The sequence below is a fragment of the Hyphopichia burtonii genome (genome assembly GCF_001661395.1).
Source record: "Hyphopichia burtonii NRRL Y-1933 unplaced genomic scaffold HYPBUscaffold_6, whole genome shotgun sequence".
Lineage (NCBI taxonomy): Eukaryota > Fungi > Ascomycota > Pichiomycetes > Serinales > Debaryomycetaceae > Hyphopichia > Hyphopichia burtonii.
In genome coordinates, this window is record NW_017963733.1 from 416,913 (window position 1) to 435,041 (window position 18,129).

At 34.9% G+C, this 18,129-nt stretch overlaps 3 protein-coding genes and 2 non-coding genes across 5 annotated transcripts; 2 read left to right on the forward strand and 3 right to left on the reverse strand.

Moving 5' to 3' along the window:
* Positions 1-3,984: 3,984 nt before the first annotated feature.
* Positions 3,985-9,718, reverse strand: SLA2 (Sla2p). Its single transcript, XM_020219348.1, has 3 exons — positions 8,606-9,718; positions 7,775-8,345; positions 3,985-7,256 (listed from the first exon to the last, which is right to left on the reverse strand). Exons 1-3 carry the CDS (start codon positions 9,710-9,712, stop codon positions 4,078-4,080), a joined length of 4,857 nt encoding a protein of 1,618 aa, XP_020075067.1. The 5' UTR covers positions 9,713-9,718; the 3' UTR covers positions 3,985-4,077.
* Positions 9,719-10,010: 292 nt separating this feature from the next.
* HYPBUDRAFT_t140 lies at positions 10,011-10,081 on the reverse strand. The gene has a single exon. It is a non-coding gene; the product is annotated as a tRNA-Gly (tRNA).
* Positions 10,082-10,100: 19 nt separating this feature from the next.
* HYPBUDRAFT_t139 lies at positions 10,101-10,172 on the reverse strand. Its single transcript has one exon. It is a non-coding gene; the product is annotated as a tRNA-Asp (tRNA).
* A 1,157-nt stretch (positions 10,173-11,329) lies between these two features.
* Positions 11,330-15,619, forward strand: HYPBUDRAFT_112208 (putative helicase; the record flags this gene model as incomplete). The annotated part of the gene is made up of 1 exon (XM_020218889.1): positions 11,330-15,619. One exon carries the CDS (start codon positions 11,330-11,332, stop codon positions 15,617-15,619), a length of 4,290 nt encoding a protein of 1,429 aa, XP_020075068.1.
* Positions 15,620-15,833: 214 nt separating this feature from the next.
* Positions 15,834-18,113, forward strand: HYPBUDRAFT_7327 (OPT family oligopeptide transporter; the record flags this gene model as incomplete). Its single annotated transcript, XM_020223651.1, has 1 exon — positions 15,834-18,113. The coding sequence occupies one exon, from the start codon at positions 15,834-15,836 to the stop codon at positions 18,111-18,113; it is 2,280 nt and encodes a 759-aa protein (XP_020075069.1).
* Between the last annotated feature and the right edge of the window lie 16 nt (positions 18,114-18,129).

Below are 18,129 nucleotides of genomic sequence, written 5' to 3' on the forward strand. Positions count from 1 at the left end.
ATTAGTAGAACAAAAAGATTGAAAGTTTATGCCAAATATTTATTTCGAATATTGGGCGCCTGATTTGTCATCGAAGCATATAAAATAAATATTGTGATTGTTAAAAATTGTAGCTGAATTCTAACACATCTTCCATTAGCACTCTATAAAAAATTGAAATATGTCCCCGTAAATAAAAAGAAAAAATTGACAATTACATTTATAAAATTCCTTAAGACAATCTCAAATTAAAAGAGCTGTATGGAAATCAGTATAGTACCTCAACGAGTCAATGTAATGAAAGAGCCTCTCGTCTCTTCATTGCAATTCGTGTAGGCCTGGTTGATATAAGGGAATCTCTAAGATTGTTCACTTAATATGCGAGAAAGTCCCAATTCTTCATGAGTTCCTTAGATATATAGAAATGAATTCAAAATAGCAAAAATCTTCCGCAGCATCTGAAGCTTCCGAAGTCTCGCTACACTAAGTAGAATCCAAAATAATCTTTGCATATTTATGAAATAGACGAGAGAATTACGTAAATAGAAACTGAACCACATAAGCTTTAGTAGCTTTGAAAAATCCCTGAAGTTTCAATCTCTCGAGACCAAAATATAGAAATGAAGCTAAAACAATCAAAAGAAATAATAAACAAATTGAATATATTCTATTGAATATATTCTTGTGATGAACTTACTTCGGCTTACTTCCAATCATAAGTAGGTCATAAACTTCTCTTTCTAACAGAATAAGTAAGGAAGGAAACTACACTACGTCTTTCTTCGAAAGAAACAGAACGTAACCCCGAAAACTCAAAAGAGCAAATCAAGAGTTGTCATACATGGGTGGCAGATACAAATCTAGGTGAGCTTATATCATCTTGTTCTGAGTACTGCTACTCGTCTCTTACAGCGGAAACATATGGCATATATTCAGAACGATGAATATGCTTGCATCTGAAGAAAATGAATATAACAGTATGTACAAATTCCTTATAGTATTAATACTGGAAAATTCTTTTCGAGAACCTTAACAAGAATCAGCAATAGTCGATACAGCGGTCACTATATGGTAACTATATGGTGCGATCTTTGAAAATGTTGGTCTTTCAGTCAATGAACCTCATTCTTATCATCATAATTAAGAAAAGGTTTATTTAAAAGTAATATGCGAAATAAGCTAGCCAATTCTTTCTTTTTCATAATACACATTTGGTTAATCTTACATTGAAAATAACTTGGTGCACAATCAGTCATGGTTTTTCCCAACTTTACTCCGATTCTTTCGAATGTTATACGAGTTTACACTGAAGGTTCTTGGCTTACCCCACAGACAAAGGAATCAACCGAAAACTGTGGCTGCATAAAGCTTACTACTGCAAAACTAATGTGCTACTCAACTTGATCCTGCTCTTAGACGTGTTTGGGTGGTTTACAGTCTTCGAAGTTTGATTCAAGAATAAATAATTTTTGAAATTAATGAGAAAGTAAGTACTGGAAATAAAGCTCTTTGTAAATATGGGACTTGGCAATACGATAAAAGGATTCAGGTGAAAATAACTGCCCAAAGGAATAGTGTAGCAAGCTGTTGTAGCCTAGCTAATTACAAACTTACTTTACTACTGGCGAGATTCAATGTGGCTTGATTGTAATTGCTACGGTTGAAGAAGTGGTAACACCTTATTCCCTGTGCTGGAAGGATCTCCTCGTATGAATCGTGTTGTAAACTATTATTTGGAATATCATGGCAACAGGGAAGCAATATTTGCATATTCTGTACAATTCTGAAGGTATGGTTGGAAGTCCAAGAGGATCATCAGGATAAGGTAATCCAGTAGTATACAAAAATCGCCAGGTCTAATATGGAGCCTTTCAAGGTTTTTTGTAGTGAAATCTTTTGCAGTAGCGCTAAAGGCTTGATTTGTTCGATGATTAGTCGATTCACCTGTGACGTAGAAGTATTCTCTTTGAGTTGGTTCTTCTCAATTGTTGTGGCGATAAGAGATTACATCTTTTAATTGATAGTACTGTTTCTGTAAAAGCCGACTCTAATTGTCAGTATAATGTAAAATTCTTTTTAAAATTCAGGCCCTCCATCGAACTTCCATAAAGCTTCATTGAACTTCTACATTTTCAGGCGGTTAACACTTTATTAATTATTTAGGCAGTTTTTCAATGCTTTGCTCAATATAAACAATGAAAGTTACAAGTTTAATATTTGTTCATCTAGTATTCAGAGCTTCTCTCCGATCAACCTACTTATTTAATTGTATTGGATGACTAATTGACTAATTAATGTTGTTTCAAGCGAAAATCACTCATCACTGCACTTTGAGTTGTATGCCCTGGGAGTTTGGAACATTTAGCTACAAGCGTATTTAATTAATTTTAGAGCTTACAGGATGCGCCCCTGTGTGCAATATGATTCCTGGCATGTGAGCTTGTTTTCGACGAAGGTTACAATAATTTGATCTCATGGTCGAATATTTCGTCGCACACCTTTGATTCCGATTTTGATATTGATAAGGTTTGCTTCATGCTGCTAAATTTTTGTCATGGCAAGCTAGCTTTTTTCATATTGGAAGTCTATTCTGATTTATTATTTTCTTGATGCTCGACTCATATTTTTTTTTTGCCGGATGTTTGGATAGTTTTCATGTGTTTGTAGCTTGCGTATACCTTTCCGTAATATACTTATTACATGTCAAGAGAAAAAGCATCATTTGATAACCGAGTGGCGATCAATTAAAAATTTTTTAGGTGACTGAAGACTATACCGGAAAGTTAAGAAATTTAAAAGCTTTGAGTTAGTAACATATTAAGCAGCCTAATGAGGTTTTTTGTTTATGTCTCAAGCTCATTCTTGGTGAAACAATTAAAATAATGGGAACAATTGTTCACGCTCTTATATCGGTTTCGGGTACTAGCAACTTGCTCGACTTTTTGTTTACCCATAATGAGGGCTTAATGTTCTTAAATCTCACTTTCATAGAGAAATTACATTTAGGTTGAAAGACAAATTAAGTGGAAGTTTATCAATTCAGGCTTTGAGCATCTGAGATAAGATAGGTAATAAAATACTTACAATTTACTTACTCACTTACTATATTCGATGAATGGAGACTAGCTCAAACATTCTTACATATAAGCTACTTAAACTTTTGAGTTTTCAATAAAACTTTATTTCAGTCCTTTATTGATTCTTTTTGTTTCTAGCTCTAAATTTGATTAGTGTGGATTCGAAATATAAAGTACGAGTAGCATTTCAGTGGGTTTCTGCTAATCAGAAGAGTCTACTACTCCTCTCGATTTTGGTGCCATGAACGAACAGTTGGAGTTTTTAAGGCTATTCTAATCAATTTTCTAAAAGAATCTGTGCTTATTTGTAATTAAGTTTATTTATTGTGTATGTATTTCAGGGTATTTAAATCCTACTCGGAAAATTTTATATTCTCGACATTTAGGTTTACCCTTGGTGTTTTTTTTTTTTGCAGCCATTGACATGATGTCAGCCTAATACAAAAAGACACTTACTAGTTTAACAAGTATTCGTGGTTGAGTTTTAGAATACCAGTTGTAGATAATGATTCTTTTTGTTAATTACAAGTGCTTTCTTTTGACTTGCAGTAGTTTAATTTATTTCTTAAATTTTTGGTAGATATTGGAAAAATTTGACTTTAATCGATATTTATAAGAAAGAACCTAGCTTATTTTTTCCTAAAGTTTACCATTCTTGCTTGTTGGAAAATGAATAAGCCATTGAAATCCACAATAGTATTGAAGTAGAATTTGTTTAAGGACCCTTCTGCTTGACAAACTGTTCATTAAGGAATACTGCAATTGTACGTACTAGTTCGCATTCAAAACCAACCTGAGCTTGGGCGCGTCGCATAAGTCATACTACAGAGTATTTGCTAAGGGGTATGTTACATAAACCTAAGGGTTCTTAAATAAATGTTATTATATCTATTGTATAAGTATTTTAAGTGAAAAAAAAAAAGACAAGGTAAAAATAACAGTATTCATAAAAAACAGGGTTTGAAAGCGCAAAAAATAAAGAAAAAATACAATTTGGATGAACATTGACTTCATGAGACACTTACTCTTCATCATCACTATTATCATCTCTATAACCGTGCTTTCTGATTTCAGCCAATCTTTTTCTGGCAGAGTTCAATGAGTTTTCTAATTTTAAAATTTGGACTTGTTGTTCCATTTCAACGGTTTTACCTTCATATGGAGTGAGCTTACTCAAATCTATATCGTTACCACTTTCCTCAGTTGAAAGTAGTTCTTGTACTTTGTTTACCAAGCCTTTACAAGCAGAAGAAACTTTGCTCGAAGCAGTTTCTAAGTTATCTTGGGTTTTAGAAACAAAATTTGCCTTCACTCTTGAAGCAGCAACTAATTGAGCAGTAGAGGCAGCAACTTCATTGGATGCAACAATCAATTGTTCATGGGAGTTGCTCTCCTTTAAAACACCATCAGCAGTTTGGATTAAGATATTTGTTGCTCCAGCAACTGCTTTTGAAGCACTAATCAAACCTTCAGTCCATCTATTGTTTTTTTTGTAAAATTCTGTACGAGTTTGATCACCTCTACCTTTACTCACAATTTCTCTTTGAGATTCTGTAGCAGCTACAATCAACAAAGCAACAGCATCTGTGACAGCAACAGCAGCAGCAACCAAAGCCTCATGAACTTCAAGTTTACCACCACTGATGTTTGCATTCAACAAAAGATCATGTAAGAATTTAGAAGCAGAATTAACTGCTTTAGCGGTTTGATCCATTTCATTTTGAACAATATCTTCCAAATTTCCCAGAGAGAAATTAATACCATGGGTAGAACGCAAAGTATCAATATGTTTACCTAACTCTTGTAAATCGTGCTGAAGTTGTAAATTGCTATCAATGACTTTATCCAATTTATCCTCATCATCTTCAAGGAGGTTCAAGGATTGAGAATTGAGTCCTTGGAAAAATGATTCGGTACTAGCTAAAACTTTTGATACGAGCAACAAAACAATCTCTTCATCATCTCTAGGAATATTTCTTCCGATGCCTTTAGCGTTCAACATAAGATCATTGACTGATGTGGTTAATTCTGAACTAGTCAAAATAATTTCAGAGTATCCAGAATCTTCAGCTTCGTAGGAAGCTTTACCATCGGCAATGAAATTATTAAATGTTGTAGAGAAATCAGTGGCAGTATCTGAGCAAAGTTCGACAATGGATAACAAATATTCAGGAGAGGCATTCAAGTTACCAGCTTGCATTGGGGATTCCAATTCATATTTGGTATCTTGAATTCTTTTGATATTGTTAGCTAAAATGACATCAATCAATTTTCTCAATTTATCAATATTTTGAAGTAAGATATGATCAATTTCAGCATTAACTATTTCATCTTGATCATTTTTAGAGTTTGCCAATTCTCTGAGGGCACTATCAAGGGATTCTTGTGCAATTTCTAAATCAATTTCTTTTTCTTTTAATTTTTCTTGTAAATCGTTACCCCCAAGATTGGTTAATTTCAAATCTCTTTCTGCCAATTGAGTATTTAAATTGTCAATTTCATTTTGATGTTTAGAGATAATGGATGACAAGTTCATCGATTGTAATTTACCTGATTCATTCACTTGATTATTCAACTCTCTCAATTCAGTTTGAAGTTTTTCAATTTCTTGATCTTTTGAAGCTTTGACTCTATCCAAGTCCAATCTTGCTCTATCACGTTCACGAATCAAGTCAGCCAATTCAATATTTTTAGCTTTCAAGTCTTTTTCGAATTTTTCTTTCTTCATTATTGATTCTTGGGCACTATTAATTTTTTGTTGGATCTTTTTAAATTTAGATAATAAATTCAAATGTTCTTGACGAAGTTGAGAGTATAATTTGGCAAGAGACTCGTACTTCTTAGCCCAATTGCTAATTTGTTCTTCCAAGTTTCTAATTTGTTCATCTTTGGAAGCAATTTGTTGAGAAGCGGTATTGTTAAAGCTGGATAATTCAGTTTCCAAGCTTTTAACACGGGAATCATATTGTTGGAGTAGCGATTGGTCATTATCATATTGATTTTTGAACATGAGCAAATCGTGCTCTAACTCTGAAACACGTGATTGTTGAGCTTGAGTTTGTTGTTGCAGCAAAAGTTGTTGTTCTTGTAAAAATCTTTGTTCTTGTTGACGTTGCTGTTCTTCGAATAATCTCTGTTTTTGAGCTTGTTCTTGAAGTTGTTGTTGACGTTGTAACTCCAATTCTTGTTGAATTCTTTGTTGTTCCTGTTGCTGTTGATCAAAAATACCAGTTTGTTGAAGAAATACCAGATCTACTGGAGGAGCTTCAGGAGGAGCTTCGAAAGCTGCGGTTGGTTGAGAGGACAACTGAGGAGTACTATCAGTAGTGGCAGATCTTGGTCTGGAAGCAGGAGCACTACTACCATCTTCATTTACTTGTAAATTAGGAGGATTATTAGGTAAACGAGGAATGGTAATTAAACTAGTTAAGAATTTAATTGCATGACAATCAGTATAGAAGTCCCTAAGCATGAAATGTTGGGAATCAAATCTTTCAAATAAAACCGATAAAGCATCATCAGCACCCAATTGTTGATACATAGCTCTCAACATTGAAGTACAAAATTTATAAATACCATACGATTCAGCAATAAGAGGAACCAATGCACTAACTTTACATAAATTATTTGGAGTTTGATGGATGGTAGCAAAAATCAATTTTTGCAAATCATCAATCAGGTCTTGTAAATCCATCAATTGTAAAATTGATTCGTAACCTTCATTTGGATCATTAACCGCTCTTAAGGAAATATATTCTTCATATTCAAACATACCATTGAAACTAGGATTATTTCTATGAAAGTCTAATTTCTGTAAAAGAAATTTATCATATTGATTTATCAATCTACCATAAGCGGAACCATGGGTTGGGAAAACACTTGCTAAAGAAGATAAAAAGTCACGATTACGATAAGCATCTTTCAAAGTATTTGGATGTCCTTCCTGGAGAACTTTATGGATCATAATCAATGATTTGAACAATTGAACTTCATCACTTTGCAAAGGCTGAATCTTAACAGCATTCCAAAAGGCCCTGGAGTTCTTATGATCCCAAGTATACACGATACAAGCTCTAACATGCTTTCTTTTAGGAGGCACTTCGTCGACACTGCAAGCCTTTTTCACACTCACTTGGAGATCCACTTCAGCACGACTCATCTTGGATCTATCACCGAACTTTAATTGATTTGAAACTCTAGCTAATTGAAAGAAGTTGAACCAATTCCAATTGGCCTTTTCAAAGCGACTGTGTCTTTTTTTTTTTTTTTTTTTTTTGTTTTTTTAGGGGCTAACTTTGCTCAATTATTTCTCGAGCACCCACCGGCGAGTCACCGGAAGTATACCGGTACTAGTCTACATGCTCACGTGAAAACAACTACCGGTTGGGGTTTTAAAAGCTCATAGCCTTGTTAATGACAATTACTGGTGATACGGTATGGTGACGGTACCGGTAGATGTGAATGGAGTGTATTAATGAAATGAATTCGATTGAGTCAGAATATCTAGTGTAGAATTTGAGTCGGAAATTGATAAATGATTGAGAGACTAACTGATTGACAAAGATCAAACAAAGATCAATGAAAACAATTGACCATGGTCGATTATTTATAGAGAAGACTAGAGACTGGGGGTTCGAAGAAAATAAGTATACATATATTCACAAGAGATGGAGGAGTCGTTGCAAAAAGTTAAGTTCTGGACTTGTATTTGGCCTTACCGAAATCAAATGGTAAATATCTGTACTTAATCATATGTTGGATTTGTCTTCTCATGGTTAAGGTGAATAAGATGATGAAGTACATTAATAAGATTGGCCAAAAAACTGGAATATCAAAGATTGGGAATAATGATAAGAAAAGAGAAATCATGGTAGCTCTGGTAGCATTATGCCAGAATTTAAACTCAGGTAATCTTCTAATGAAAGGTCTGAATTCATCGGAGTCGTCAGCCTCCTTAGGTGGTTCGTCATCTTGGACCCCTTCTTCAAGAGATTCGCTTTTTGATTCTTGTTCTAATGAAGGATCAAATTTAGGAGTTAAGAATGCTAAAAACAAATTCAACAAGTAAATACCTAAAGCATAACATATAATATACCATCCTTGGGTAAAGACAATACGGAGAAAGAATATTATAAGTAATGCACCAAATCCAGCCCACCTATGGGTAGTATGCGGAACTGATTGATCCAAGTATTTTTGGTAGGTGACTTGAAGCTTGAGGATATTTTGGTAAACTGGAGATTCCCTAATGGTCTCGTTGATTTCCACAGCCATTGTTTCTTGATTTAACTAAAGAAATGGGCGTAATTGAAGTTGGAGAATTTACCCTGTTGTTGTTATTTAATTGATTTTTCAAGAGGAAAAAAACAAAAATTGAGCGAGCGTCGTTCAATTTCTGCTTTCAATTTTTTTTCTTTGTTTGGTCGTTGACAGCCTTACAATATTGTAGAGGTATATAGGTAAAAGCGTATTTATTAGTGAAGTATATACAGGGTGTGGTGTGGTAGCATCCATGGTTATGCAAGGAAGGCTTCCTTTGGTTTACCAACGAGATCAACGGTTTTCGTTTCTTCGTTGAAGATTTTACGGATAATTACACCTTTTGGAGCCTTTTTTGCATCCTTGATTTCAACAGTGGCTCCAGGAATGGAGTCTGGTAAGACTTTAGGTAAGTATGTGTCGAACAAGTCATGTTGTTCAGATTTGGTGAAGACACCAGGAGTTTTAATGAGTTCTGTGATTTTAGCTTTGTCTTCTTTAGTGATGAGTTTATTAAAGTAGTTTTTAAGTTGGGATTGAATTTCTTGCTGTTGTTTGATTTTATCTTCTGGTGAAATGTATTTACAAGCGTTTAAGTCAGCATCAAGAGTGATTTTCTTATCAAATGAAGATACAAAGTCAAGGTATTTTTGTCTTGAAGTATCATGTTCTTCAGGAGTTATGTCACTTCTTTGCAAAGACAATTTCAAATCATACAAGTGATTGTATGATGCTTGAATACCGGCTTCTTCAACAGACTGGCCAACACGTACTAATTGAGCAATACTCAATAAACGTTCTTGGGCTAACTTAGATTCATCTTCACTTAATCCGAGATTGAACTCATTCAATGCAGATCCGTATTTGGCAAGTGATTCTGCAATTTTTTCCTTCCTTCTTCTTTTCGTTTCTTTTAATTCTGGTTGTTGTAGGTATTCTACTCTTGACATATGCTCTTCTTCTCTTTTGGCTTCCGCCGGATCCAAAATTTCTTCGTAGCCAAATCTTCTTATTCTTGGTTCAAAATGAGGAGTTGGAAGACTAAGTTCCTTCTTTAATGCAACCCCAACAAACTTTCTCAAAGGATGGAATGGATCATAGTAAAATCTAACAAACCCGGGTTCTTTAGCGAAAATAGTATGATCTTTACCAATATCAACGTTTTCTCCAGGATGTATCTTAGTACCTCTCTGTCTCATAATGATCTGACCAGTTTTAACAAAATGTCCTTCGTATGCTTTAGGTCCTAATCTACGACCTGCTGAATCATTTTTATTGGTTTTAGAACCAGCAGCTCTTTTAGTAGCAAAACGAACCTGGTTGATGTTATTGTTCAAACTCACTTGGAGCTGGCTTCTACCAAGACTAAGCCCACTCAACTGTTTGGCTAACGACATGTTGGATATGTAATGCTAAAACAATTACAAGCTGCAATCAAGCATTAAGTGCTTGACTTTTTTTTTTCACTTTTTTCGTTCGCTTTTTCTGTGTACTGAAAATTACACTATAGCCTTAGCTGCACCCGTGTATTCTTCAGTACGCCACCCGTACATCAGCTGTTCGCGCCAACTTTGTCTTTCGAACGCTAAAAATTTTAACAGTCATTTTTATGGGCAGAGCTTAAAGAACATAACAGTAGACGAAATCAATAGGATATGTAACGGCACTTGTTGATAGAGTGCAAAAAAAAAGAAATGCGCAAACCCGGAATCGAACCGGGGGCCCAACGATGGCAACGTTGGATTTTACCACTAAACCATTTGCGCAGTGAATAGTAAGAAAATGCTCCGCGACGGGGAATTGAACCCCGGTCTACCATGCGACAAACGGTAATTCTAGCCACTAAACTATCACGGATGATTTTGTTCAAAAATATGAAGGTAGCTTTTTTGTTTTGTTGAATGTGATTTGAGAAGCTGATTTATGATAATTTTTCAATTTTTTATTTTCCTTCTATCTTGGATAATTTAGGAGAATTTTTAAACTAAAATAGTTAATTTTAAGAAATTAGCTGCCATCCAATGTTGGTCCATGTGTTTTAATCGAAAATTATTCATAAAATATATTTTTCAGATTTTATACATTTTCAACCTTCTTCAACAATGTATAAACCTTCGATTTAAAAGTAGGTAGTACTTATATTAGTGAAAAAATGATTAATCTTGTTCTAAATGCTGCCAGATATTAGATATATTGGCACAAATCTTAAACAGTTCGAATATAGCCCAAATTATTGGGAAAGGCCAATTTAACGATTCAAAATTTCTACGAGCTCTTCTTCTAAAGTAACCCGACTTATATCATAGCTGAATGCTTTTTATGGACATTTATTTACAAGTATATAATGATATATATGTATCACTTAAAGAAGAAACCAACGGGTATATATCTTTCACTAAGTCTGCACGGTTATATTTATAATTCGGAAGAAGAAACAACTTACTGGCCATGCGTAGCAGCCAATCGCTATGGGCTTAGTATTTTACTCAGGGACCATCGTCAATCATTCGAATACCCTATTTCAAGTGTCTTTTTGATTGTAAGCAGCTACTTTTTGCAACAAGGACTTAATAACTTTATTTTGTACATCAAATTAGCAAACAAAATCTACGAAATAGGAACATTCTTCAACTTACCAAGAATATATATATGCTTTAATTTACAAAATAAAACTACATTGTTTAACTTACAAAGAATTCAATGTTTTTTCTGAATATGTTCCTTCAACAGCTATAAAATGAGGAATTTTGCAATTTCTGTGCAAATTTATGAAAATATTACTTAATTGAGCTATACCATTGAGAAGGGAACAACGTCTCCTTGAGACTAACTATGAAATGGGATTCGAATAAGGCTTAAGAATATAATTCTCTTTTCAATGTTCATAGGTGAATAAGTTTGTATGCTTAACCTTTAGCAGCTCTTTGGTGCGGTGAGACCGAAGACTGAAAAAAAACAAAAAAAATCTATAATGATCTATCTAGAATTCTTAGCAGAAGAACCAGGTGTTAAAAATGGCAAAGAAGAAAACCAAAGCTGAAGAGCCTCCCGCTGAAGTGAAAGGAAAATCGAAAAAGAAAGGTAATCAAAAAGAAACCGAAGCAGCAGAGAAGGATGATCCGAAAAAACCTCTGAGAGGTTTGGCAATTGGTGAAAATTTTGGCTGGACTGGTAAATTGCCAGCTACTCTATTACATGAACATTGCCAAAAGCAAAAATGGAATAAGGTTATCTTTGATATGAAAAAAACACCAAAAGGTTTTATTGGAATTGTTAATTTAAGTTGGGAAAATCCAAAGACGAAAGAGATAATTCATGTCAAGATGATACCTGACTCTGATTTATATCAGCCAAAAGAAACTACAAATGAAGCAAGACACTTTGTTGCTACTTATGCATTACATAGACTTAACTACATGAAAAACATGAAGATGTTATTTCCAATCATATTCAGAAATTATTGGTCTGATCTCGAATCTAAACGAGTACAAATCTTGAAAGAAAATAAAGACCATCACAATAATATATATAATCCTGATCCTTTCACCGTTGTTTTACAACAAAGAGAGAAAAAAGACCAAATGGAAAAAGCCAGAGCCATAAAGGAACAAAATGATGCAAAGACCAAAAAGCCAATGATAAATATTCTGGCAAACAAACCTTCTGCATCCAATGCTAGTCAAAAGGAAGGCTCAATTGAGAAACAGAAATCTCTGAGTTCGAAAACCCAAATCGATAGAACCACACCTACTTTCCCACGGAAGGTCTGGGACAATGCTCCTTTCATTGACTTCAATTCTGAAATCAGAACCTCCATCGAAGAATCAATTAGATCTCATATAAAGTGGTTTACAGAAAATGAAAACCCGTCGACAGAACAAAAAGAATACTTCACCCAATTGTTTAAACTTGGTTTTAGGGAAAGCCATATTCAAGAATCATTCAAATATACATCTACGTTTGTGGATGCTCTCGAATGGCTCATTTTCCATATCCCTGAGGACGATTTACCCCAATTCTTCTCTAAAAGGGATGAAGACTCGGGTGTTGCCTTGAAAATATCCAAAAATATCCAACATGAATACTTATTAAAAAGACTTGCGCAATCAGGTTTTGATGAGGATGAAGTTGTCACCACTCTAATGGAATGCAATGGAGATGAGATTGAGACTGCAGTAAAACTCACCCATAAATTATGCACCTATGATATGTCATTTGATGACGTTGAAGATGGAGATGAACTTTGGGATCAGGAAATTCAAGGAATAGATGCAATAGAATCACATAAGGTGAACACCGAATCTAATTGTGGTAGAGTTATGCTGGTTCAATTAAAACCACAAAATATAGCCCCCGATTTATTGAACTTAAGATTATACAGGCCTAAGAACTATCCTAATGAGTTACCGGGTATTCAAATAATTGTAACCAATACATCCTTTAAATTAGCCAATTACATCAAGCTATCAATTTTGAAACAGTTATTAGACTACCTCATTAATAACAATTTCTTAGGAACTTGCATTATCTACCCCGTTATAGAATGGTTAGAGGAGAATATATCTAGAATTATCGAAAAACCTGGCCCGTTGGTAAATGATAAACTGGTATCTTCCCCCAACACTTCGCAAGCTAACATATCTTCTAACCAGAGGTCAAAGACAAACTCAAAATCAAAAACTTATAGACTTCTGGAAGATGACATTGAAAGATTAAGAATCTCCTATCAAGAGAAGTCTGCCCTGGGTAAAATGACAGAATTGAAGGAAAAAAGAGCAGGTTTACCAGCATGGAAAAAGAAAGACCAATTAGTTTCTGTCATCAATGCAAACAAGGTAACAGTAGTAACAGGTGAAACTGGTTCCGGTAAATCAACTCAGATTGTTCAATTTATTCTCGATGATTTGAATTCAAAGGGGAATTTCGAGAGTTCGATTATATGTACACAGCCAAGACGTATATCTACCATTGGGTTAGCGGAGAGAATTAGTGATGAAAGGTTAGAAAAAATTGGAAATGAAGTTGGGTATGTTATCAGGGGAGAAAACAAAACTAATCTCTTTACCAGAATATCTTTTGTAACTACTGGGGTATTATTAAGGATGCTACAATCATTTTTATCATCAAACACTAATGAAGCCTCAATTTTTGATAAGTTAGAATATATCTTCATTGATGAAGTTCATGAAAGATCGGTTGATAGTGATTTCCTTCTTATAATTTTAAAGAAGATTATGAAAAGGTTTAAAAACTTGAAGATTATATTAATGTCAGCTACGATTAATACTGATATTTTCAAGAATTTTTTCGGTACAAATGTTAATCACATTCATATTGAAGGTAGAACTTTCCCAATTAAAGACTTTTATTTGGATTCGATTCTTGAGTCTTTGGATTATACAATCACTAACAATGATGGAGAAAGCATAAGACCAAAAGCTGACTCCCATTTCTTCAAATCTGGTAATCTCAACTACGAGTTGATTGCAGAATTATGTTTAAATATCGATGAAGATTTGACAAGTACTTCTAATAATGGTTCAATTTTAATCTTCCTTCCGGGAATAATGGAGATCAACCAATGTATCAGAACAATTGAAAAAATCTTTAAAGAAGAAAACAAGAGGGTATGGACTTTACCATTACATTCGGCTTTATCTTCCAATGACCAGAAGAGAGTATTTAGAGACCCACCAAAACTGACAAGAAAGATAGTTGTATCTACGAACGTCGCTGAAACCTCTATTACCATTCCAGATTGTGTTGCTGTAGTTGATAGTGGGAGGGTAAAATCCACATTTTATGATGCAAGTCTCAATGCTACGAAATTGATTGAAAGTTGGTGCTCACAGGCAGAGATAATGCAAAGAAGGGGTAGAGCAGGTAGAATAACAAATGGTAATTGTTATCACCTTTACACGGAAGAAACCGTTCAAACTATGTTGAAGCAACCAGTACCGGAAATTAAAAGATCTAGATTGGAAAGTTTGTACCTTGTTGTCAAAGCGATGGGGATAAATAAGGTGGAAGATTTTTTGAATGGCGGTCTTGATCCCCCAGATTCTTCATCTTTAGCCAAGTCAAAGTATTTCTTGAATGAAATTGGTGCATTGACTGCAACTGATAAATTATCTAATTTGGGTAAATACCTTTCATATTTGCCTACTGATCTTCAAAGCGGTAAGCTATTAATTTATGGATGCATATTTGGATGCCTTGAAACATGTTTGATCCTAGCATCTATCAGTTCTTCAGGAAGTCCTTTCATCAATAGTTACGAAGACAGAGATAAAATTAAGGCAAAGAAACAAAAGTATTCCAAGAAGTACGGTGACTTAATAGGGTCAGTTATAGTATACCAAGAATACGAAAAATTACGCAACGAAGGAGGGAAACTGAAGGAATTTATCAAAGAGAACTTCTTGTCGTACCTTACTTTGAAGGATATTGCATCAACAAGAGTCCAATATATTTCCATTTTAAAAGACCAAGGATTTGTTCCTTTCAGCTATCAACTGAAAAATGAAAGCGACTGTTTCCAAAATTTGAATAGAAACAAGGAAAACTTTTCTTTAATTTCAGCTATCATTACTGGTTCTTTCTATCCTAATATTGCAAGGGTTCAATTACCCGATCCTAAATACTTTCAGTCCTCAGCCGGTGCAGTAGAATTAGATGCAGATGTAAGACAGACTAAATTTTGGATCAGAAATGATGATTTCATGAACAAGTTACATGACGGCCAGGACTTGACCGGCACCTTACCTGCCACAAGAGTATTTATTCATCCATCTTCTCTACTTTTTTCGAACAATGATACCAAGGCTGATAATCTGGTTTTAGAACAGTTTACCAACGAGGACGGTTCCATTGATATGGAAAAGGCTAGAAGTTCATACAAAGCAGATTTAACTCCACTGGTTCCTGGGGCAAACTCCAATTTCCTTAGAACTTCCTTTGTTGTTTACGGCTCATCTCACCACACCAGCAAGCTATTTATTAGAGATATCACCCCAACAACAACCTTATCGACTCTTTTGTTCGGTGGTAACATCTCCTATGACATGAGTTCACATGTGAATACCGGAAAAACTTCACCTGGTCTTATTTTAGATGGCTGGATGCCAATTCGTACCTGGTGTAAAAACGGAGTATTGATCAAAAGATTAAGAATGTTAGTGGACCAGACTATCGAACAGAAGCTCGCAAATCCAAGACACTCAGTAAAGCCACTCGATGCCACTGACTCCAGTGACGATATTCTAGCTGTTGTGAACAAAGTTTTGCAACTATCAAACAAATGAAATCGCTAATTTCGCGGTTTTATTAGCAATTTCTTTGTTCAAAACTTTGATTACAAATATTTGAAGACCAAAAGAATCAGCTTTGAAGATAACTTACTACTTAATAGACTTTATAGACTTATAGCACAAGATATTCAATGTCCATATCATACATTTCAACTTAATTCGTATATATATAAAGATTTTCTAACTTATAAACGTAACTTGATTGTTAATGTCCGAAATAGAACCACGAAGAGATAATAGAGATGATCTTTTAGAGCAGGATTCAAGGGGAGAGAATGACCAACTTTTACCCAATGGTCAAATCAGGAATAGGTCGACTTACAAGGCTACAGGTCAAGGTGATATTTTGGATGGTGACGAAGGCGATGGTTATGAAGATGTATTGGAATTACCTCAACCGATAAGGGAAACTGTTCCGCTAGAAGATGATCCAAGCATACCAGTGCTTACATTCAGATACCTTCTTCTATCTACAATATTTGTTATCCCGGGAGCATTTATTGATACGATAAATTCTTTCCGAACGACATCAGTTCCATATTCCATATTTTTCGTGCAAATTGCTGGCCATTGGGCAGGTAAATGGCTAGCTAAGGCCTTACCTAATAAAAGGGCAAAAGTGATGGGGGTTGAATTCAATCTAAACCCAGGTCCGTGGTCGATAAAGGAAACTGCATTGCTAACCATCACTGCTAAAAGTGGAGCAACTGGAAACTTGGCTACTAATGCCTTATCAATGACTGAATTACATTTTAATGAGAGGCTTTCTTCCTTTGCTAGTTTGGGTATAATGTTTGCAGCAGTCTTCATTGGCTATTCGTATTCAATAATTCCCAAAAACTTGGTATTGTACGATCCCCAGTATCTTTGGCCTCAATCTTTAATGCAGACAGCCCTATTGCAATCTCAAGCAAAGTCGGGTCAACCAAATGGAAAATCTTCCAATACAATGAAGGTGTTTTTCTTTGCAGTTATGGGTATGACTATATGGCAGTTATTTCCTGAACTAATATTTCCGTTAATGTCTTCAGTTGCTTTACTTTGTTATTTAGCACCAACCAATAAAACACTTAATTTTATCGGCTCTGGTATAGGAGGAATGGGGTTGTTGAACTTTTCATTTGATTGGGCAAATATATCCTCATCTATTATGTTATATCCTTATTACATTCAAGTTATTGAGTTTATCGCATTCGTTGTGGGAGCATGGGTTTTAATCCCACTAGTGAAGTTTAGTAATATATCCCAGTTTAAAGATCAATTGATGTCCAATAAAATATTCACGGGGAATGGAACTCTTTATCCGACGGATAAGCTTATCACCCCTGATTACCAACTTAACCTCACTGCCTATGAGATTTATGGTCCAGTGTATTTGGGTCCTCAAAAAGCCTGGAATATGTTCTTTGAATATGCTGCATACGTATCGGGAATTGTGTGGATATTATCTTTTGGATATGACAATTTGAAACAATCCTTTTTTAGATATACCAAAAATAATAAAAAGGGTCCTTCCGGTAATTTCACTGACCGACTTAATAAGCTTAATTCTCAATATCAGGATATACCTTTGTCGTGGTACTTAACTCTTTTACTGTTATCATTAGCAATTTTATTGATCCTAAATATCAACGGAAAGCTTTTCATGCCCTGGTGGTGTTGTATTATAGCTTTGATCTCTGGTGGATTAATTGTAACACCTTTAATATGGTTATATGCAATGTCTAATTTCCAGCTCCCAATAGGAACTTTCAATGAATTATTTTACGGTTACCTTGTGGAATCAGTTAAGAAGAAACATGCTGCTGGGGCTTCTTTCTACAGTGTTATTCTGGGAAATGCGTGGTATAGATGCCAGCATCACTTAGAAAGTAGAAGGTTGGGCTTCTACAACCATATTCCTTCTAGAGCTGTGTTTTTTGCTCAGATATATGGCGAGATAATCGGGGTTCCATTCAATTATTTGGCCATGCGTTACGTCCTTGATACAAAAAGGGATTTCATAGATGGTACTAAGATCGACCCCATTCATCAATGGTCCGGTCAGGACATTACCTCAATGTACACAAATTCAATTCAATACGTAATCCTTGGTCCTTCAAGATTATTCAAAAACTATCCTTTCTTGCCGTATGGGTTTTTGGTTGGGCTCTTAGCTCCATTACTTATTTTCCAATTACATTGTAAATACTCAAACTCCCCTTTGCAATTTAACCTTTGGAATACAACAGTTTTTTTCTCAAGAATGGGTAGATTCTACGGTAACATTTCAACTGGATATCTTTCAAAGTTCTTAGGGGGAACAGTGACCATGTTATATGCCTACAGATACAAACATGACTTATGGAAACGCTATAACTACATTTTGGCAGCCTCTTTTGATACTGGCTTGAACTTAAGCATTCTAATCATTTATTTTTTCGGATTCCAAATGCCCAACTGGTGGGGGAATGACCCCAGAAGCGTAGAAAGATGCTTTGCATATTGATTCATATAGATATTAA